This window comes from Quercus robur, chromosome 5, assembly GCF_932294415.1.
Source record: "Quercus robur chromosome 5, dhQueRobu3.1, whole genome shotgun sequence".
NCBI classification, from domain to species: Eukaryota; Viridiplantae; Streptophyta; class Magnoliopsida; order Fagales; family Fagaceae; genus Quercus; species Quercus robur.
In genome coordinates, this window is record NC_065538.1 from 39452525 (window position 1) to 39476539 (window position 24015).

At 35.3% G+C, this 24015-nt stretch overlaps 1 protein-coding gene across 1 annotated transcript; it reads left to right on the forward strand.

Moving 5' to 3' along the window:
• Positions 1 to 273: 273 nt before the first annotated feature.
• LOC126725893 (secretory carrier-associated membrane protein-like) lies at positions 274 to 21143 on the forward strand. Its single transcript, XM_050430907.1, has 13 exons — positions 274 to 598; positions 1558 to 1623; positions 2732 to 2848; positions 2947 to 3009; positions 7028 to 7061; positions 7879 to 8001; positions 19611 to 19673; positions 19767 to 19860; positions 19951 to 19996; positions 20125 to 20192; positions 20452 to 20500; positions 20600 to 20665; positions 20788 to 21143. The coding sequence occupies exons 1-13, from the start codon at positions 533 to 535 to the stop codon at positions 20872 to 20874; spliced, it is 942 nt and encodes a 313-aa protein (XP_050286864.1). The 5' UTR covers positions 274 to 532; the 3' UTR covers positions 20875 to 21143.
• Positions 21144 to 24015: the final 2872 nt, after the last annotated feature.

The following is a 24015-nucleotide window of genomic DNA, read 5'->3' on the forward strand; positions in this document are numbered from 1 at the left end:
TTTATAATTTATTATTAATATTTATTTAATAATTTTACTTTAATTATTTTCAAAAATAAATTAACTTTCATATAAATTTTATGAAGCATGCATCCTACCGAATGATACTAGTATATGTATAAAAAAAGCTGGCATATTCGCACACTAGCAGTGCATCTTTTTATTCAAAATAAATTACCATTCTTATAATAATAATAATAATAATAATAATATTCAATTCAAAGTTTTTGTTTTTTGTTTTTTTGAGAATCATTCAATTCAAAGTTGGAAGTTGAAAGTTGGAACAATACATAGCAGGCTTCTACAGGAAATCCAAACATTGGTTTCCAAACCGTAAAATAGAAGCTGACCAAAAGACAAGTCCTACCTACATACTTTCTTCCTTCTTTCTCTCTCTATATTTTCTTCTTCTTCTTCTTCTTCTTGGCTTTCAATTGCGGAGAAAAAAAAAAAAAAGCTTTAGAAAACTTCCTCTACAAGTTTCTCTGTAACAGTTTAAAAAAATCTCTGAGATTTTGTGCGTGCTGTTTCCATGGCCGGCCGTTTCGAGAAAAACCCTTTTCAAGAAGAACAAGAAGAAGAAGTCAATCCCTTCTCTGTGCGTCTTTCTTTCTCACTACATACTGTCTCTGCACTCATAGTTCAGCTCCTATCTATCTTTTATAGTTTGACTAACTGAATGAAGTGGTCGTATAGAGTTTAGACTCTGTAATATTGTTTTTAATTGTTGGATCCAGTAACTTTGTTTATTTGCTTTTTATGTTGTTCTCATTTTGAGCTTGTTTTGTAGTTTGACTTTGAAGTCCATGATTTTTTTTTTTTTTTTTTTAAAATTATTGTTTTGTAAATTTATTTTACTATGGGTTTCTTATAAATTTAGCATATGAAGAATTAAATTTAGATTTTCTGTTAATTTTGATCATTCTTGTTTTATAATTTAATTAGTCTCAAACTTTCTTTCCAGGTCTTAATGGGTTTTTTAAACTATAAATTTTTTAGCTGATCTAGTAGTTGCTTTTGTAACAAGATATATGGATTGGATGATTGAAGTACCTTACTATGCTTAAGGTGAAAGAAAAATGTTTTTTTTTTTTTTTTAGATGTGTGTCATTCTAAGATGAGTGAATTGTTTTTAATCTAAAAGATGATGTTAATTGATTCTTAGTAACATTTAATTTCATTTTTCTTATGGTGTACGTTGAGTGTTTCTCATACTGTTCATTCTGTTTGGTGTCCTGTGTTTGATTAGATTGATTGGACAACCACCAATGGGCTGAAGCATTCCACCCTTAGTGGTGGAGTGCGGTCATGGGTTCAATCCCTTATCAGCGCGTGAGTTACTTTACTTAGCTAAAAAAAAAACGATGAATTGAATAACAGTTGTACCTAAACATTTATGATATATTTTCCGACCTAAAGGTTTTAGTTGTCATCGATACATAAATATATACTTCTTTGAATTTCTAATGATATAATTTCTTTCCTTCGGCTAATATTGTTGATATATGTTTTGGACAAACTCTTGCAGCAACTTCTCACTATAATTTTTACAAACAGGATCCAGCAGTTAGGGGAAAGGCATCAGGGCAGTCAAACTATGGTGGAGGTTCATTTTTCACTACAGTGAGTGATTTTTTCCCCTTCTTTAAGCTGTTATGGAACTCCCCTGTCCCCTTCTCATCCAGATTGACAATTTATATATCTGTTAGATAATTAATTTTATATTGGACTTCATGCTTTTTGGTTTCAGAGTAATCTGTTATAGTTTGATTTTTTACTTGCAAACTGTAGTTTAATCTTTAATAGAAGAGGTGCACTCTTAATGACTTTAGTTTTCTCCTTAGATGTTTATTTCACTCTTTTGTTAGCTGCAGTTTTTTCTTTTTGTTTGAGTTAACTTTCTCATTAGTCTACTAGCAAAATCTAACTAGATCAAAATATAAAAGCATTCATGTTGTGGGAAGTCTATGCAAATAAATTCTCTTCCCCATATGTAAAAAACTTTCTCTTCCGTTTTTCTTAGTCATAATACATGCATTCTTCTAGTGCTGCTGTTCATGATCCAAAGCCATGGCACTACGTTTTGTTGAGCTACAACTATCTTTGTCTTTCAGTATGAGTGTCTTTTTCCATCACTTTCAGGTGAAAGCATCCTTAGAATGAGCAAGAGGGTCGCTGTTGGTGTTTTTCACTGTTGTGGTGTTTTTCACTGTTGTAATATTGTTCCCTTTGTACAAGTTGAAGTGAGGAGTACTTGCATCGAACCACCACTTTGTTGTGTAACAGTTTCTCCAGATTTTATAGCATAGTGGTTGAAGTGCACATATTTGTACCAGTCTTTATGTATTTTCATAATATATCACAAACTGTGGAAAAACTTAATGCTGGAGCTGTTTGATCCTTTTCCTTAGTATATGATTTGCTATTCTATTTCAAAGGTATAATTCTAATAAAATTTTGGCGCCACCTAATTTATGTAGTAACCATGTTTGTTGGTAGACACTAGACCTGAGTTTGAAACCACCTTCATTTAAGGGGGAAGAAGCTGCTTGGGTACACTTATCAGGAGAAAATATCCAAAGCCATGGTTGTGTATAATTTGTATTTAGTTAGCTTTGTGTTCCCTTCTACCCCACCCCCCAAAAAAAAAAAAAAACTACAAGAAAAAAAAAACTGGCTTTTGTTACTACTGGAACTCCTACACATGATCATAATGTTGCTATGTTTTCAGAATCCTGGAAACTCAAGGCTTTCACCTCTTCCTCCTGAACCTGCTGGTTTCAATTTTGGCCATGACGCGACAATTGATATACCTATTGACACAACTACAGGGGGACGAAATTCTAAGGTTGTTGAATTCCTGTCCTGAGTAATGCTTTTCCATATGCATTTGCTGGTAAAAGAATTGATATTGATTTTTCATGTTTTAATCTGTTTCAAATTTAGGATTTGCAAAGGAAAGAGAGAGAACTCCAAACTAAGGAGGCTGAATTGAGAAGGCGGGAGCAGGTGTGCCTTATGCCTTTGATGGAATTCAAATTTTCTTCTATTTTTGAAAGAACTATGGACCTACCATGTGGCATTCATATTTTTCAATCTGGCAGCCAACAAGGCTTGTCAATTATATGAGATGCATTTAAGTTGCTTCATTTATAATATCTGGGATTACATTTTATGAAGGCGTAATGAGATTAAGTCTACTCATAGTAGTACACTCAAGTATCATTGTTTAGTGCTTGAAGGAAAGTAAGTTATAAGTATGGGTTCAAAACCATTGTTGGAGGTTTTTTATGGACCAAACCTATTGTCTCAAAATATTTTTTCCTATTCAATATATATTATGTAATTATTGTGGTGTTGACTGGTTACACACCCTCACACAGAATATGAAAAGATTGTGAGGGCCAAGATTTTAACGTATAATAGATTGTTTATGCATAAGTATATCTTGGATAAAGTGACAGACCTCCTCAATATGCTTTGTCCTCTCTTGGAATGTAGTATTAATAGCAATGAATACAGTAGCTTGGTTATCACAAACATCTTCATAGGCTCACCAGACAAAACCCAATTCTTGTAAAAGAGATTTCCCCCGTAACATTTTGTGTGATGCATGAGCCATGGCTCTACAAAAAGGAATAACATGAGTTGGGCCCTTCTGTCTGTATAACACCTTACTGATTTCTGTTAATCAGTGGCTTCGAGCCTTCGACTTATCAGGGGTGCTGAAGATTTATAGGGTTTGGGAGTGAATTAAAAAGAAAAGTGAAGAGAAAAAGAGAGAAATATAGACAAAACTTGCCAAGGTGGATGAGCTCAAATTGAACCTCCTTCCCTTAAAAGAGCGAGGTCGAGGGTAAGATCATGGATTCAAGAGTAGATCCCCCAAGTGCATGTGTAATTTACCAATAAAAAAATGAGACAATAATTAGGAATATAGGGCTAGGGTTTTTGATTTATGCTCCAATACCATGTGACATTGATGGCTAGAGAAGAGGGAGAATATGAAAAGACTGAGTGCTCAACCCCAGAGTGGCTAGCTTCTCTCTATATATTTATACATATTAGTAACAATGTAAAATTAAAAATTTTCCATTTTAATTTTCCATTCTATGCATAGTATAATTGATGTAGGACAACCTAGGCTTCCCACCTAGATTAGTCCTACCGTAAAACCTTAGGCTTCCTACCTAAGGTGTTTGGAATCACCACCAAACAAATCAATGCAAATAATCTCAATAATGATAATAATAGTCTGTCCTACAAAAGAAATCATCTGGAGCTTTATATGCAGCTTCCAGGAATCACAAAGATAAGGATAAACTCTCCTAAACAATTTCAAATACTAATCTGATAATCCTAAACAATCTCAAATACTAATCCAATAATCCTAAACAAATGATAATGATAAACTACTAATCCTAACCAAACTCAAATACCAATCCAAACTAAACAAATAACTACGTTACAATTTGAAATTATCCACTGAAAATCTAAAATGAAATATTGAAATAACTTTTGGTTATGCTCCTGCATTATACTCCCCTGGTTTAAGAAAACTCGACCTTGAGTTTTGTAGTGATGAAGAATTAAGATTTTGGTGCTTAATACTTCCTTCAAATCAGAAATCACCCTAGGAAGCACTGAGAGTAGAATAACCTTCAATTCCTTGACACCATAGAACTCATCTGGAAACACAAAATCAATGTGTTGAATAGGCACAATTTTATCTTGAACCATAGTATCAACCTTTTGGACTTCAACAACTTGTAGATGTTCATCAACCTCATGGATCATGAAGGGCTCAATACCACTTTCATCAGAATCAACCTCCACATCAAGTGCACCTTCTAAATCTTCGCTCACTTGTTGAAATTCCTCTTCTTGTGTAGACTCTATAATAGGTTCTTCTTGTTGCATGAATGTTGAAACATCATCTATTGGCACTTGTACCTCTACTTCAACATTAGCCTTTGGTGGAACCTGAGCATCCTTTTTCTGAGTAGAAGAGTCTATCAAAACCATTATTTTTCTTAAGTCTTGAGCTATGGCAGTGAGTTCTTGACGGAAGGATGAGGTGTTTTCTTGCTGAATACTGTCTCTGTGGTGTAGAAAATCCCCATAAGAGGATTGAGGTTGATAGTTCTCTTGATAGCATTGGGGAACATATTTCTCTCTAAGTATTTGTTTCATTTCATTCCAATCAGTTATGGCAGGCTTGCTCCTTCCTCTGAGATTATTCTCAACACTACGCCAAAAGTCTCTAGCTCTACTTCTCAATTTCAACCTTGCAAACCTAACCTTATTAGCATCTGGCGGACATATTTGATCAAAGAATTGATCCATCTCATCTAACCAATTAATGAAGGTCCATGGATCTGGATGTCCATCAAATATTGGTGCTTCTGAGACTACCATGATTCACTGGAATGGACTTTCAACAATCTGAAATGAACATGGGCTTGGTAATCTGGGCTTTGGCTGGTGCTCTGTACTGATCATTATGTGGGGCTTGATAAGCGTGGCTTGTAATAGAACTCTAGTGTTTGCTGGAACTTTTCTGCTTTGATTTTTTTTTTTTTTTGAAATACAATAAAGAAAGACTACAATATAAAACTAAAATTTACTAGTGTCAAACAGTAACACGTCAAACTGAAACATTTAACAGTGAAACTAAAGGAACTAGAAACAGAGGAAAACTAAAAGAGAAGAAGCGGTGGAGCAAGCACGAAACATCTTTGGAGTCGACAGCGAAGAGACGGCTGGGCTTGTCGGCGATGACTGTCAGCGGCACTCGAAGGTGGAGATCGGAGCTGGTGAGTTAGATCTTGGAACTATGAAGCGGCATGGTGGGAGCGAAGGTGACAGCGTGTCGGCGGCGGTTGTTGGTGATGATTTCAGCGGCGGGTTGTGCGATGGTGTCATTCCGTTGGTGGGATCGGCGGCTTGGTGGTGGCTTTCAACTCTCTTGTTCTCAATCTGGCAGTTTGAAGTTGTGGATCTGATTTTTTTTTTTTTTTGGGTGGAATTTATATTCTCTGTTTCTGAGCAGAAACGGCTTGATTTGTGGTAATTGCAAAGATCTCGTGAGGCATACTTGGAGTGTTGCTCATAGTGGGTTGTACTGGTGGTTGGGCCGTAGAGTTGATCAAAGTGGCTAGATGTTTTTCCTGTTTGGCTTGAAAGGCTGGGTTCACGGTGACGCTGGATTGACAGTTGTTGAAAGAACGATGGATTTTGGGTTGCTAAAAGGGGCGATCGGGTTGGGCTCTGATACCAAGTTGATGTAGGACAACCTAGGCTTCCCACCAATATTAGTCCTACTGTAAAACCTTAGGCTTCCCACCTAAGGTGTTTGGAATCACCACCAAACAAATCAATGCAAATAATCTCAATAATGATAATAATAGTCTGTCCTACAAAAGAAATCATCTGGAGCTTGTTTCCAGGAATCACAAAGATAAGGATAAACTCTCCTAAACAAATCCTAAACAATTTCAAATATTAATCTGATAATCCTAAACAATCTCAAATACTAATCCAATAATCCTAAACAAATGATAATGATAAACTACTAATCCTAACCAAACTCAAATACCAATTCAAACTAAACAAATAACTACGTTACAATCTGAAATTATCCACTGAAAATCGAAAATGAGATATTGAAATAACTTTTGGTTATGCTCCTGCATTAATAATAGTTCTTTCTTTTTTCTTGTTTAAAGGTTATGTTCTCTATTAAAATACTTTGTTTTTCTCTGTGACTGAAATGTGGAAATGGTAGGTTGGCTCTCACTGACTTGATGGCCTTAAACAATTTGAACTGTGACATGGATATTAGATACTGAAAATCTTTAACAATAGCCAAAAATAAGAAAACCATTTTGGTAGAATTTCCCCGTATATATCTTCTTCTGTTAATTTCATTGTAAATAGCTCTCCCAATTTGTTTAGTGATTCATGTTTTAGTTGATTTGTGGCATCTCCATGAATTTCACTCATCAACTTTTTTGATGCCATGTAGGAAGTAAAACGGAAAGAAGATGCTGCTGCACGAGGTAATTTGCTTTGCTTATATTTGAATTTGCCTTTTTTTTTTGGGGGGGGGGGGGGGTGGAAATGTTCCTTTGCTTTGCTATTTTCCAGTGTGTTAAATTATCGATTGTCTCAAAAGTTTAACCTATTAGGAAATGGTGAATTTAGTTACTTAACCATATTTCTGACATTCCCCCTCATGTGTGGGTTCAAACACCCTTTTAATAGGTGAGGCTCAACATGTGAGATTTTTAACATGCGAAGACGGGGGATCGAACTCAAGATCTCTTATTTTGATACCCTGTTAAATTACCGATTGTTCCATAAGCTTGTGCTATTGGGATATGGTAAATTTAATCATTTAACCACATGCTTCTAACACTCACCCTCATGTGTGGGCCGAAACTACATTTTTAATAGGTGAGACTCAACATGTGGGATTTTAAATGGAGATAAAGTGAAGGAGATAAGGATCGAACTCATGACCCCTTGCTCTAATACTATGTTAAATTATCGATTGTCCCAAAAGTTTAAACTATTAGGAAATGATAAATTTAGTCATTTAACAATAATTCTAACGTTGTGTATTATATTTCCATCTTTAAACTTGGAACATCCATCGTGTTTTGGGTTGCATTCAAAGTCATTTTTGCATTTAAATGCAGTCAATATTCACCAAATTGAGTGCACTAACCCTCTTTATGAATATATTTACATTATAAAGTTGTGATCTCAATTTTGGTGCAATACATAGTACCAGTTCTATTTCCTAGGGAAATTATTCTTCCTCATGGTTCTGCCATGTAATTTATAGTTTCAGTTCTTTCTCTCATTCTGCAGCTGGAATTGTTCTCGAGGAGAAGAATTGGCCTCCTTTTCTTCCAATTATTCATCATGATATTGCAAATGACATACCAATTTATTTGCAAAAATTGCAGTATACTGCATTTTCCACATTCTTAGGTATGTCACTCTTTGCTTGATTTTATGGTTATTGCATTTACGACATTGTTTTGAATCTCAGTCAGGCTGCTAATTTACCTGCAAATTGTGGTTTGAGTTATTTATGTATTGATCATTGGTTAAATTGATCCTTTTATGTTGGAGCTTAGGCTGTTTCCACTAGTGGAATATGTTTTTTGGTGTGTGTGGATAGGGTGGTTGAATTCGTCCTTGTAAAATCATTTTAATAAATTGACTGGTTTATTGCGTAATTGATTTAACTGATTGATATCTTGTGTTTCGTTTTGATTACTATTATAAATATATTTTTTAATATTTTTGAGGCAATTTGACTTTGTTGTTTGGATATTTTTATGCCAATTACTTGACATGTGTCTTGAGACATAATTTGAACATGAAACATTAACAAAATTTTAACAATGGGTTTCAATTAGTTCAATTAGTAAAATGTCTGATGGTTGAATAAGAGATCTAGGATTTAATTTTTGCTTACATCAAAAATTAATTGATGTCTTAATTTGATGATAAAGAGCAATTATTAAGAGTAGACGCTATAGGTTGAAACTCTAAAAAAAAAAAAATTTTAACATTATCTTTTGTTGGACTATAGGATTAAAATTATTTAACTGCATAATTGAAGTCTTTAGTGCAAAGTTGTGAATGCTGAATTGGAGGCCACTTCAATTTGGCTAGGGGAACAAAGCAAAGCATTTCAGTACTAGTCTATATTGTTGTACCATTTATGGATTAGTGCTATATATATGTGTGTGTTTGTGCTTGTGTGTATATATACACAATTAACTATAATATTTCCATTGACATAAAATGAAAGATTTCAATATTTATATATTTACTTACTAATTTGCTAAATAGTTTCATTTATTACTCATTGGGCCAATTATTGCCAAATTCTTTTGATTTTTACCCATATCTCAACTTAGTTTGTAGTCCAACAGATTCTTTCATCCTTGTTTTCTTTTTTTCTTCTCTTTTTTTCGTCCACTTAGTCTCGTCTTTTATTTTTTTCCTCTTTATTTTTTCTCCTCCACATGATTTCTCTCTCTCTCTCTCCATGCCTCACAATCTCTTCAGACTTCTTCCTATCTCCTACTCTCTTTTTTTTCCTCCCTCTCTTTTCTCCTCTGGCTCTTCCTTACACTTCTTAATTTTTGGTTGGGGTAATTTGTGGGGAATGGAAAATGAAGAGGAGAAAATAGGGGTGATTTGGGTATTTGGTTGGGAGGGGGAAGGGAGAGGGGAAGAGGGGGGGGTTGATTTTGGTGGGGCCCAGGTGTTTTCTCTCTTGACCCACCATTTGGGGTGATTTTGGAGTGTCCCTAAATTGGGGAGAAAATGGGAGAGAGAGAGGGGGTTTAGATAGGAATTTACCCATTTGCCCCTCTCCTCCCTTTCATGTTGGTTCCCTTCTTTCCTTCCTTTTCTTATTATTATTATTTTTTTGGGTAAATTACAATAACTTACCTTGAGGTTTGGGGTAATACCAAACACATCCAAGGGTTTTAAAAAATTACCAATTTAGTCCTTAAACACTAACACCGTTTGTGCACCGTCTATTAAATCATTCTATTTCATTTTTTACGTTTTGCCTTTCCTTTGCTCTGTCGCTTTGCTCTCTCTTCTCCACGCTAGAAAATCTCTATCGCTCTCTCTCTCAAGCCAAGCTATAAGGTTTCAGACTCAGCAAAGAACCAACAAAATCCGCCACTAGAATGGTTTCGGAGTCAATTTACCCATAAATCTCATGCCATACGCTTTCGTTTAAAGCTGGGTGGTTCACTAAAGCTGGGTGGTTCACTATCTAGGAGGATGGTAGACTACGGTTGCTGGGTAGCGATGAGTGGTGGCCAGCGGTTGCGAGATCATAGTTTTGGTGGAGCTCGCTGCCGTGGTTATGGGTTTAATTTTTTAATTTTGATTTGGGTTTGTTTGGGTTTGGGTGTGAATCATATGATGTTGAATAGTCGGAATTGTTAGGGTTTGGGGAGGATGAGTGGGTAGTGATAGGTGGTGCCATGGTGGACGGCGGTTGCTAGGTCACACGATGGTCTTTGTTGTGGGTTTTTGAAATATTTTTGATTTGGGTATGTTTGAGGTTTGATGTTGGATGGTTGATTGGTTGAGTTGATCCACGTTTGATTGTCTTGTGTGATGTTGGATCTAATTGGGTTGAATCATTGATGTATTGAGATTTTTTTTTTCTTTGAATGTTCTGCATTTTTTTTTCTCAAACAAAACCGTGTATGATTTTGGAAAGTGGATATTGGTTTAATGAGATTTTCCTTTTGAATTTTGCTTACATACATGGTTGTGTATAAATTGTATATCCTTTGGATATTGATTTGAGCTTGTGAGTGAGAGAGAGGCGTTTATGTTATAGGCGAAGAGGAGAGAATGAAGAATACAAAATAAACTAAAAAATTGTTTGGAAGGGAATGAACAAATGACATTACTCGCCATTTGTATTTAATGACCACATTGGTCATTTTTTAAAACCATTGGATGTGCTTGGTATTACCCCAAAGCTTAGGGTAAGTTACTGTAATTTACCCTTTTTTTTTTTCTTACAAATTTTATTTCATTTAAATAATTTTTTTAATGTAATAGGGGCATTAGATTAAATTTTTATAAACTACATTTTCTATTTTCTCATTTTTCTTCTCAACCAAACAAAAAGAGTTTTCCATCCTAAGAAGAATGGAAATGGGTACGAGTATGAGACGGCAACACAGAAAGTTTTGAAAAAATAGGACATGGGTATGGTGGGACAAGTCTATTAAATATATTTTTATTTTCTATATATTATTAAGCATTTATTTTCCATATAATTTTAAATTTATATCAAATTAAGAGTCATAATGAATAATAAAGCAAATCAATGACTATTAAAGGATGTTTAGAAATTAGAATCCAATCCAAGAATAAAGATATCTATTAATTTTCAAATGCACTATTACTATTTAGAGCATGGATGCTCTCTTTCTTTTGTGAAAGGGTATTCGATTCCTCTTGTTCTCATGTCCCAATTGTGTTCTGCATTGCTGGGACACGCATGCAAAAATGTCCTAAACGTGTCAAGTGTCCAACATAGGTACAGAATCTCAAATGAAGTGTTCGGGTACAACATGGAAATCATCTCTCCACTTTTCCATCCTCCCAACCAAACATACATGAGGGAAAACTAAGTCCTTTTTGTCTCAACACCTTCTTTTTATTTTTTCCTTAACACCATATCACCTTCATCACTCTCAGGGCACACCATCTCCCTGGTTCAATAGTTGTGTTTTAGATTGTCACAATTTTTATTACATTCCATGTTTTAGCTTTTGAGAAATGAACCGTGTAAGTGTTTGTTTTGTTTTTTTTTTTTTCTCATTCCATTGTTAGATTAAAATTTTTTGGAAAAGAAGTCCGGAAACCTGTATTGGTCTGAAAGAATTTGCTGTCCAAAACACCTTGAAATGGCCAAAACTTCATGAAACACTCCAAAATTTAAGCCAGTAGGTTTCCAAGGGTTAGCTTGTACTGGCCAACTCAGTACGAAGTTGATAACATTGCTTAAGTGTTGGGGCACAGCATTATGGTCTGCTTGTTTAGGCTAAAATTTTATTTCCAAATTTTTATGCCTCAATATGCTCATGGTTGGAATATTCACGTGTGAGTAGTATGGTTGGTTAATAAGTGAAGTCCCACATTGGATGCTAATGAGAAGAGTGAGTGGTTAATATAACATAGTTGAGCTCATACTCATAGGGCTTTGGCCTTGCCGGTTAAGTGTGTCTCTATCAATTGGAGTCTCCCTAAAGTGTTTCTCTCCCCAATGCTCATAATGAACTTGGTGCTCATCAATGGCTTTGAATTGGGTTGCCAGTCTCTGCAATCACATAGGCATTGATCCCATTCTCCTTGCACTTAATGTCTATAAGATGCCATCTTTTGCTTGGGGCCTGCACCTTTTGTTTGCTGCCAGCCTTTTGTGTACCAATATCCTATGTAAAACTCATTGGTAGGACTGTTCATGGAACCAAAAGGCCTGACAAGTGACAAAACCTACTGGTCTGACTCGGCCCAATCAGATCTACACAGATTTGATGGCATGCTTGCTCAGTGGCAAGTTTTGAAGCATCAAACCTAACCCTTATCAGTAAGACTGGGGTCTAGGCACTTGCCACCTGCCTAACCCAACCTGCCTATGGGAATAATGGTAATCCCACCATTAATTACTTCATTTATGAATTTCATAGTAATAGAAATAGATATCTTACTGAGACAAAATTTGTAACTTGTTATCCTCTTGCCAAGCAGGCAAAGATTTACCTCAATGGAAAAGATGATTCATTCGAATCGACATAAGATTCCATATACATTTCATTTGCATTGCCGGAATCCATGTTGTATATTTGGAAGAGGTTGACCTCCTTGCTTTTCTCCCCGTCCCTTTCTTCCTTTCAACCACCCTTTCTGGCATTAGTGACCCTAGATCTGCCACTAGTGACCCCAAATTGGAAACCAATGAGCCCAAACTCTCCTCTCTCTCTCTCTCTGGCGAGCTTCCCCTTCCCTTCACTTTTCTCCCCCACTGTCCTCCACCTGCTGCCTCGCATTGACAATACTGCCATAACCGACCACCTATCCAAATGCAAAGTCAGGTCAGTGGCTGGATTGTGTTGGTCGGTGAAAGGTTTCTTTCTACCTTACATGCTTGGTCAAGTGGTGGGTTGACCATCAACCCAAACCCAATTGACTTGTGCATACCCCTACTTGTCGACCTTATTTTGAAGGCTTAAATTGCTTGGGCCTAGATAGATTGCAACTGCATCTCCTTCCTCTTCCCACTTCCTGGTAAACACCATACTCAATGAGGGTTCTTTTGAGGCTGGTTTATGCACTCTAGCTGATGCCTCTGTGACATTTTTCATAATTTATTTTATACATCTGCAAATTACCCATTCAAAGGGCACTCAAGTGACTGCTGAACGTATCTTTTGAGACCTGAAGGATGGGATATTGATGAGATAAGGGAACTTTAGTTGATCAATACCTTATGGGGAGCTTAATGCGTATGACAATGAAGCATGGAGGATGCTGAACATGATGATCATGGCATATGATATATCATAAGAGGTTTTGTCCTTACAAGTTGGGAGTACATAACATAAATTACCAAAAATATGGTATGAATAGGCTCGTCAGAGATGCTTTGTTTTTTATGGTATATACATATTGATGATGTAGAGATGAAGATTGTGTGGAATTTGCATTATATATTATACGTATAATGTGTTGTGCATGCTCAAAGGCTCTCTCTCTCTCTCTCTCTTTTTTTTTCCTAGAGGACAACTTTTCATTGATCATAATTTGGGGCTGATATATTTTTCAATTACAAAAATACCTAGGAATGTGATGAGATTTATGCGTTTTCAGATGTGTTTTTACTTGTGCTACATTTTATGACAATTCTTGGTATTTTTGTGATTGGAAAATGTATTAGCCCTAAATTATGATTGGAATGTTTTGTCCTTAGAAAAAAAATAAGAGAGCCAATGATTGTAAGGGGATTGATGGGAATTGTAGGGATATTGACTTAATTTGAAGTAGTCACCCTCCATAGAGAAAGAGAGAGATTAAGAGAGAGAGAGATGATCTAATGCACTTAAGCAATTAATTGGTTTATTCTTTAATTGATATCTAATGTTGAATTATAATCATGTATTTATAGGAGACTAGTTTTAATGTCATTAGCCCACATGACTCAAGATAATTGGCTAGTTAATTCAACATGTGCTATATGAATTAAGTCATGTGTTAAATGAACTACATGTGCTCAAATCCTAACTAACTCATCCTAATCTCAACCAACTAACTAACCAAAGGGATTGCAACAATTATTTCATATTCCTAACATTTCCCTCCCCTTGAAAACACCTTGCCCACAAGGTGGTGTTGTAAAATCACACCTTCGTTAAAGGAGATCTTCCAATGGACCAATACCTTAATGACATTTTGATCATCATATTCATGCATTTCTCTTTGACAAGTGGTCCCATGCACAAGAAGGTTTCTTCTTCGTTGAGCTTCAAACTTTGCTTGAATTCTTGAGCCTTCAATGGTTCTTCAATCTTCAAGATCTCATTGGTTCTTTGAACCTTGGAATGTTCTTGTATTCTCAAGATCTCATTTGATTCTAGAACCATTAAAATTTTTGGCGCTTGCTTCTTGGATTCTTGGATCACCAACACTTGGATTGCTAATTCTAGAATCATAGACTCTTGATTGGAAGCCTCCATTGGTGCATCAAGAATTGGTTCTTCAAAGATCATCATCTTCTTCATTGGTTCTTTGGACTGAACTTCAAAGGTAGCTTGTACATGGATATCATCATCCACTTTGACACAAAAATCAACGTCCTGGCTTGCAACAACAGTAGTAAATTCTTGGAACTTAATTTGTTCTTCGAGTTCCATTGAATCAAGAGATTGTAACTCCTCTTCCGTCATATTCTCAAGATCCTCTTACAATCTTAAGAGCTCCTTTCATGACCTTTTTAGATTCAGCCAACGCCTTGACTTTCTCTGAAACATCCTTGACATCCTCTAAAACTTTGTTCACCATTTGTCGTATTTCTTTCCAAAGTTCTCTTCGGTCACATTCGCTCGTCTCAAGATCGACAGCTCTGATACCAAATGTTAGGAAATGGGGATGGATATGAATTGTAGGGGGATTGATGGGAATTGTAGAGAAATTGACTTAATTCGAGGTAGTCACTCTCCATAGAGAAAGAGAGAGATGATCTAATGCACTTAAGCAACGAATTGGTTTATTCTTTAATTGATATCTAATGTTAACTTACAATTATGTATTTATAGGAGACTAGCTCTAATGTTATTGGTCCACATGGCTCAAAATAATTGACTAGTTAATTCAACATGTGCTCTATGAATTAAGCCATGTGTTAAATGAGCTAGCTACATGTGCTCAAATCCTAAATAACTTATCCTAATCTCAACCAACTACCTAACTAAAAGGATTACAACAATTATTTCATCTTTCTTTTTTTGATAGGTAATAAAGATATATATTCAAGAACACTACCGTATGCAGAAAAACATAAGGCAGAGAGAAAAAATATAAAAGGGAAAAGAAAGAGTAAAAAGATAAAGAAAGGAAAAGATGCTAAGTACACAGGAGAGAGCTAAGGAACATAGGGAGAAAATCACTAGAGGTGAGTCCCTAAACCCTAGACCAGTCAAACAGAGTGCCACTAAAAGAGGTCAATAATTGGTCATCCGAACTTTCCATGTCCTCAAACGTCCTCCTATTTCACTCCCTCCAAAGACACCACATCAAGCATAAAGGAGCTAAATTCCAAATGCTTTCCAGACCAATTCCACCAACCGAATAGAGTATCCGCAACCGATCTTGGCAAGACCCAAGAAAACCCAAAAGATCTAAACATCAAACTCCACAACCGATAAGCCTTTCCACAATGTAGTAACAAGTGATCCACCGTCTCTCCATTACTATGGAGCCTATGAGGCTAGTTTTTCCAAAAACAAAAAAAATGCATGGTTAATGTTATTTTTTAGACCATCAAAATAAATAATCATTTGGCATAAAATACCCACAATCTCCAAGAGATAATTTTTTGTTTAATAAATTAATACCTCTACGTTGATGTAATACTAAAATAAGAATGAAAGAATAAAAATGATAACATAATAAGAGCAACATTTAATACCCAAATTTGACATGTGATACTATTAAATACTTGTCAATATAGGTCACAAAAATTGCTGCTTTTCAATTTGCTATAAACTTCAATAGAATAATCTTTGCTATAGACAAATCACTGTATTCATATTTACACGTGAACCCCATTGAGTAAACCAAAATGTCCATAAAATCAGTAGTGTAAGCCAACCATAAAGACTTTGAATTCCAAGATTGTTTTCATTTAGACTCTATATCACTATATGATCCCTTTGCCAAGGATCTCAATTAGAAATTCACAATTGTCGAAGCACCAAAAGAATATCTCAACCCAATCTACCGGTATAGGTCTTTTTATCCAAGATTAGACTGCACCATACTCATGCATTATCCATATGTATCATCTTGTCATAATGATGAACACTTTGGTAGCTGTTAACAATTTAATCAAGGAAAATATAATCAGAACACTTACTAAATTGAATAATTAAAAAAAAAAAATTATTTGAATCCATATTGAGGAAATTCAAGGTCAGGACCAAATGAAAAAAAAAAAAAAAACTAGGGATAATTACAACTTACCCACCGGTGGATTGACCGAAATTTAAGTTACCTACCCGTGGTTTGAAATTTGACACTTTATCCACCTAAGGTTAGCTCAGTTAGGGTTCCGTTACCTACCTCTGTTAAAAATGAGGCTAAATATATATTTTTGCTATCTTTTATGTCTCTCTCCTCTCATAACATAAAAAAAACATAAAAGAATAAGACAAAACAAGATAAAAAAGTGAGGGTTTTGTAAAATTGTGGTGTGACTACTTGGAAAACAAAAAAGCTTAAATTAAATATGGGTAACACTTATCTTAGACGTTCCATGACTTGTGAAATTGCATATTGACCATAGGCTTAAATTAAATTCCATCATTGAAAAACACAAAACATAACGATGCAAAAGGATAAACAAGCGCTCATCGTAAATCATGAGTGGTTGAAAGCGCATCTTTTGAGAAAAAGATGCAAGCCTTCTCTTCTCTTCTTTCATCTTCTTTTTTGCGTCTGAAGTTTCCCTTTTGATTCGTTTGACACGCCTTTGTGTATTTATGGCTTCTTCTTGACATCCCTTCTTCTATTCTTGATTGTAAAAAATTCTATCAAACTTGCAAGAGCCAAGGCACCTCCCAACACAAGCACCCCTCCAATACCATCACTTTTGCCTTGGCTAATCTGGGTTTTCCTCTCATCTTTCTTGCTTGTGCTCTCTTGCCCGTCCATGTTAATTTTCTCTCTTCTTTTTGTTTACATGGGATTGATGCTCGGAAGAAAGTAAGCACCGTAGATAGATATAGTGTAAGCAAGCAAGGGGGCGAAGCGGTAAGCAAAGATCAATTGAGAATATAAGGATAGGTTGTAAGCTATGAATCACGAGTTATGGGTTCAGCTATTTCTTCCCTTCACGTAAGAGGCAGGATTCTATCCCTTCAAACCTGCCTGTGCTCAAGTCAAGTAGAAATAGGGTGGTCTACTTTCTGTGTCAGTTTAGTTTATGTTGGGTTTGGGCAACAAAAGGTAGTTGTTTTCTTTTTAAGGGAAGAGATGATAAGAGAGGAATTAGGAGATGTAGGATTGACTTTGTGAGCGAGTGAAGTATCAATAATCAATATAGGAGGTTGAACTAGGCATAACTTAGGACAGAAATTTCAATGGAATAACAACATTTCTGCAACAAAATTCTTGACAAAAGCTTCTATGATGGTGGTAATGTTTGTTTATAATTTTTACAAAACCCTTACTTTTTGATCTTGTTCTCTTATTATTTTATGTTTTTTTATGTTTTGAAAGGAGAGAGACATAAAAGAGAGCAAAAATGCATATTTAGCCCCATTTTTAACATAGGTGGGTAACGGATCTCTAACTGAGCTAATCTTAGGTGGGTAAAATGTTAAATTTTGAACCACGGGTAGGAAACTTAAATTTCGACCAAACCACAGGTGGGTAAGTTGTAATTATCCCAAAAAACTATTTTTAAAGCAATATCAACAAAGAAACAAAACCTAGAGAAATTCAACTATAGCATAGACAAAATCAAATTGACAGGAGTAAAAACTTAAAAAATCCAATTCCTTTTTATCAACCTAAAACTTCTCATATTCATCATAAAATAAAATAATAAAATAAATAATCCTAAAAATTCTGAAAATATCCAACATAGACTCTCTCAAATAATATAAACAAAAAAGCAATAGTTCCAATTTTGTGCTTGCTTAGCATTAAAAAAAAAAAAAAGAAGTTATTTAATTTAACTTTTACTCCAAAAAATAAAAAAGAGAAGCCCAATTAAACTTCAAATCTGCAATACATTGGCTGGAAGGATACATAATTTGCAAAGAGGAATGACATAAAATTGAAGAATAAAAATTATGGTTGTTTCTCTAACTTGGCTGGTGGCAACATCTAATAACAGTAGAGGAAACAACAAAGTAGCTAGCAACAACATATGGCCCCACTGAAAAAAATAAAATAAAATTGTCAGTGCAAAACTACAGAAATCCTCCACGAACTGTCTTCATAATTCGTACATATGGGATTACGAAACCTATTGTTGGGCTGTGGGAAAATATGGGAAAACAAAAGAAATTCAAAATTTTATTTGATTTCTGTTACCTGAACCCCAGATGAAGATTCTAATCACCAAAACAAATGGGAAATTATTTGAACTTTATACAATTTTCTACTCAATTAGTCAAATTTATATCCTAAACAGAGAAAATTGCTAGAATAAGTGAACATAGACAATTCAAGTTAAACGAGTCACAACTAAACAAACAAATTAAACCATGGTAAGTCAAAATACCAAAGGAAAAAGAAAAACAATTTCTGGGTGCTCAAGGGTTGGGAGTGTGGAAATGCTTTTTTGTTGTCTAGCATTAAATCCATTAGCCTGGTGGGGGAGTCTTATTCAAGATAAAAGAAATCCTATTCCATTGTGGTTACCTTTTAGTGTTATACAATTTTAAATTTTGAATTTGGAAAATTAATAAATTTTGGAGGTAGCTATCCAAAACATTTAGTTAAGTGCCTAATTTTAAGGGAAGGAATAAGGATTGAGGAGAACGTAAATGAAAGAGTTGGAGGTGGGTTGAAAAATCTGAAAAGTTAAAAATTTAATAAAAATGAGAGAAGTTAATGATGGCAGGAGCCTAGAATTAAGGGATTGAAAGATTTGAACTTGATATTGGAAGTTATATTTTGAGTCTAATATTGGTTGATTGTGGGTTTGAATGTGCTGAACGTGGGTAAAACCGTAAGTTGACTTGTGGGTAAAGGAGTTGAGATAGCAGTGGGTATTTTGGAGTAGTAAGTTTATGTTGTTAACCCTATTAGTAAATTAATTTTAACATTTTCAAATGGTGGCAATTTTGTACAGCGAAATAGTGAACTCCAAATAGGGGAATCTTGTTATTAGTAGTATAGATAGTATAGATGCAAACAGGTGTTTTATTTCATTTTAGTGCAATTCATGGATGTCGGTGGTAGGCGGTTCACCTCTTACATCAAAACTACCTTAACTAAAGCCCAATATTCTAAAGTACAATAACGAACAAAGGAAATAAATTGTTTGGTGTTAGTATTCACTCTCCACAGCATAAGCTTGGCTTGTTTGAGTTAGTCAATTTTTGTTGGCCAAGTCAATGAAATTATCTGCCACAAACTCTGTTTTACCTTTTTCTTAGCATCATGTAATCTTTCAGTCTTTATTCAATTTGTTGTTATGAGAGACATTGCATTTGTGTTCCATGTAATATGATGAATTTTTTTGAGGTGTTATATATCTAAGCCAGCAAAGGTGGTTGATGTTGGTGATGGTTGGTTATGTTGCGCAGGATTGGTTCTTTGCCTTACTTGGAATGTCATAGCTGTTAGTACAGCATGGATTCAGGGGGAAGGTGAGTTCATCAATATGTTTCACATCTTTCCTGGGTATTTGGGAGTCCTCGTTAAGGGTTTTGAATCTTAATATTCTTATTCTTTGGTTGTAGGGGTAAAAATCTGGTTCCTTGCCCTTATCTACTTCATAGCAGGGGTTCCTGGAGCCTATGTGTTGTGGTATCGGCCTCTTTATCGTGCGTTTAGGTACTTATTTCCCATGATTTCCTTCACTTAGCTGTTCGTATATGTAGCTACTTAATTCAGTTGTTCACAGTGGCAAGAAATCTCTTGCAGGACTGAAAGTGCCATGAAGTTTGGATGGTTTTTCATGTTTTATATGGTAAACTTCTTATGTTCCTTTAGAAATGCTATTTACTTTAAGAATTGAAAGACAACTAATTATTCAGCAAAAAAAGAAAAAAAGGATGGACATCTAATTACTCTCATTCGATTTTCTTCTGTCTACAGCTTCACATTGGCTTCTGCATCTTAGCTGCTGTTGCACCTCCTATAATTTTCAAAGGAAAATCACTCACGTATGTTCCTCTAAAATTTCTAAGTTGTTCCTTTGGGGAATCATGGATCTTTCTTTTGTTCAGAGTGGATTTACTGCAAAGAGATTGGTGTTTAATTGCATTTCCCTTGTGCTTATTTATTTATTTTTGGCCCTAACCATTAAGCATACCTTAAAAATTTTGAAAATGTTCAATTGTTATCTTTGTTAATGCTGATGGTGGAACATAATATTTTCCCCATGTGGTGCTGATGTTTCTATGTTGTGTTTCTTTGAAACAGAGGCATTCTGGCTGCAATAGATGTTGTGGGCGACCATTCGTTGGCTGGGGTATGTTTCTGTAAAGTTCATTGATTGGACTCTTGAGTTCTACATTTTAATTTCTTGTATTGCAGAAGCTTGATCATAATTTTCTTTTCCTGCTTGTAGATCTTCTACTTCGTTGGATTTGGATTATTCTGTCTTGAAATATTGATCAGCATCTGGGTAATTCAGGTATAACTTACGCCTCCATTCTTCTAGCCTAAAATCAGAAAAGCAAATGCACACACACCGCAGAGCACTCACTCTTCTTTTCTTGTTTTCTCATATTTTCTGTCTCTTTATTTTGTTTGCAGCAAGTGTACATGTATTTCCGAGGCAGTGGTAAAGCTGCTGAGATGAAGCGGGATGCAGCAAGAGGAGTTATGAGGGCAGCACTATGATACCAACCCAGTGGCAAAACGCAAGAGGGTGGATGTATGGACAGATTGTATATGCCCTTAGCCACAGAAAATGAGGATAGTAATATCATTTGCTTTAAGTTTGCTTTTGTGTTACACCTGTTTATAGCTTAGTTCCGAGTGTTACCTTTTGTTCATGTGGTGTACTGGAGTACGGTTAGAGGATTATTATAAACATGGGCGTGGTGGAAAAAAGTACAATTCTTTGTATATTTGATTTGATTGTATGTAGAATTTTATTTTCCGTTCCATTCTCAATTTTGTCTTTAACTTGATGTCGGAGAATAGTAATATCCTTCCTACAACGGTGGTTTGATACAACTGGGTGATAAACATGCCCATATGACTTACATGCATTGAGGTTGCAACATATGAAATGCTTCATTCTTGGATTCTTCTCCCCTGTCGCGCCCAGGAGAAAAAAAATAGTAATAGCTCCAAACGAGATCCATTCAATTTTCAATGTTCAAATACAGAAAATTGTTGGCCTAAAAGAAAGTGCGTAGAAGTTTTTTATTAAGAGTGTTTGAGTCACAGTTCTCAATTTAGAGTGTTTAGTTTAGCTAATTTCCTAACTCAAAACTCAATTTTCATTACCAAAAGTTGAAAATTTGCCGGTCTCACCTAAAAAAAAAGTGTTTGGTTCAGTTTTTGTTTGGAGTTTACGTAACTCAAAACTCAAAATTTTGAGTTTGAGTCACCGAAAATGGGAACAACTTTCCGAAGTTTTCAAGTTATGAAAACTAAGCGGTATTCTTGTAATTAACTGCATCCATGTGTAACTTGAGTCAGAAAGTTGTCCCCCATCAACTTAGAACAAGACTGTTGCTCATTCTCACTTTCTTCCTTCTCATTACACTAGCTATTACTCCAAACTTAGGCCCCTTTGGATGGAGAGGAGTAGAGTAGAGTTGGTTAAAAATACCCTAATTTTGAACTAAATTTACTCTACTTTACTCTACTCTCATTCCCTCCCTTTCAATCCAAACGGATCATTAGAAACCACATTCACCTCTATTCCTTTCCCTAACTTTCTTCCTTTTCATAACCTTTTTCTCCCTCCTCTCTTTTCCACGGCATTTTTTTACTTTGCATCTGAAGACCACCACCTACCCAGCCAAGCTCTCCAGCCCAGCTGAAACCCAAAAACTAAAAACCAAAATAGAGTCGTGGTGATATTTAAGTCTCTCATGTCTCTCACTTGCTCCATTTTCGGAGATCTTAGCCTAGGTAACCTCTCTCTCTCTCTCTCTCTCTCTCTCTCTCTCTCTCTCTCTCTCTCTCTAACCCTACGTAAAAATGTCAATGGTTCTATCTCTACGGATGTTGTCATGTTCAACCCATAAATTTCGACAACATAAGAATCAAATCTAGTCCCAAACTCAACAAACTTTTAAATTTAGTGAACCCAACCAAATTTCAGAAGGTAGCGAAATAAAATCTAAGAGAAACCCAAAGAGATTATAGCAATTACACAAAAAAAAAAAAAAAAAAAAAAAAAAAAAAAAAAAAAAAAAAAAAACTCTGAGAGAGAGAGAGAGAGTGATTTGGGATTTTGGGGTTATCTTCTGCTTCAGCCGAGGAGAATGATGCCTGGAGAGTACTGAATTTTAGTCAATCTAATGAGAAAGAAGAGATTGAGAGGTAGATAAAACTTTTAGCAATTATTTATATAGATGTTGTATCTTCTAGCATATTTTCTTAAGATTTTAGTTGGATACCGAAAACCTATTTGTTTCAGTGTTCTTAGTGAGTTGAAGCTACCTCTCCAACTGTATTATTCTCTTTAAGACAAGATCATATGATATGTTATTCATGTTACTTGCAGAAGAGACAGGTGATGCTTTGCATAGCCTAAAGACCAATTTACAGGATCCTAACAATGTCCTACAGAGTTGGGATCCTACCCTCGTTAACCCCTGCATATGGTTTCATGTCCTACAAAGTTGGATTTTTTATGCAATTTGAGGATGACAGTTTGGAGTTTGCAAAGATTGTGAAGCAGTGGAATGTAAAGATTATCTCAGTGAGTATTGTTTTTCTTGATCTGGTTGGTTGTTTTGATCTTAGTTATGTTGAATGGGATATGAGTATATCAATGTCTGCGGCCATTTATTATTAGGATTTGATGTGAATGTATATGGCAAATGTGCAGATTAGCAAAATAAGTGACACCAAGATAGAACTGCAGCGTTGGATGTGTGGGAAAAACTAGAAGATTTTGTTCGGTCATAATCACATTCTTGATGTGCACCGACTTTTTATCAATAGATAGTTTGCTTGAAAAATCAATTACCCATATTTACAAATTTGTATAGTCTGGAGTTTATGTCAAAAGTTGGAACTTTGATAAAAATAAGTAGGGCATTGTAGTTGACATTGTTTATTTTAGGTGTGTGTGTATAATTGTTAATGTAAGACTTGGTCTTTGTTTTCGTGAATTTTGGTGAACTTCAAGGTTTTTCATTCATAATAGTTGATACAGAGGATGCATTTTGCAAGAACACTGAATGAAGTGTTACGTGTTAAGTCACACTTCAATTTCCTTGATGGGTAATTGGAGATGGACCATGCAATTTTATTGATATGTAAATTTCGTTTTTTGTTGTTGCCAGTTTGCTTAGGACAATACTAATCTTAAAACCCAGGAATGATTTTTTATTTATTTATTTATTTTTTGATGAACGAGTAAATTCATTCAAAAGAAATGACCCACTTTAGGCAAGGATAGGAAAATCTAAACAGTCAAACAAAGTATCCAAGAGCTGAACTAGAGATGACCCAATAGCAACCCTTATTTCCCGTTTAACAAGCAGTAGTAAAAAAAAAAAAAAAAAAAAAAAAAAAGGTTCCAACCTGAGACCTGGAAAACCGACCCGATTACAGACCCGATTTTTCGGGCCGGGTTGGGTTTCAGACAGTTAAACCCGATTTCTATAAGTTCGAGTTTCGGGTCACAGTAAACCCGACCCGACTCAACCCAATATTAGTCCTAGAAAAAAGGAAATGAAAATGAAAGAGAAAGAGAAGAGAAAGTGAGTGGTAGAGGAAGAGGAAGGGAAAAAGAGAAAAGAGAAAAGCCACGCGGGAGTGACTTGTTTCTATTTCGAATTTCTGATTGCT

Excerpts from the sequence above, each read along its gene's own strand:
- LOC126725893 (XM_050430907.1), top strand. The coding sequence starts at position 533 with ATGGCCGGCCGTTTCGAGAAAAACCCTTTTCAAGAAGAACAAGAAGAA. Across the intron at positions 599-1,557 it reads AAGAAGTCAATCCCTTCTCT|GATCCAGCAGTTAGGGGAAA; the intron begins GTGCGTCTTTCT and ends TTTTACAAACAG. Across the intron at positions 1,624-2,731 it reads GAGGTTCATTTTTCACTACA|AATCCTGGAAACTCAAGGCT; the intron begins GTGAGTGATTTT and ends CTATGTTTTCAG.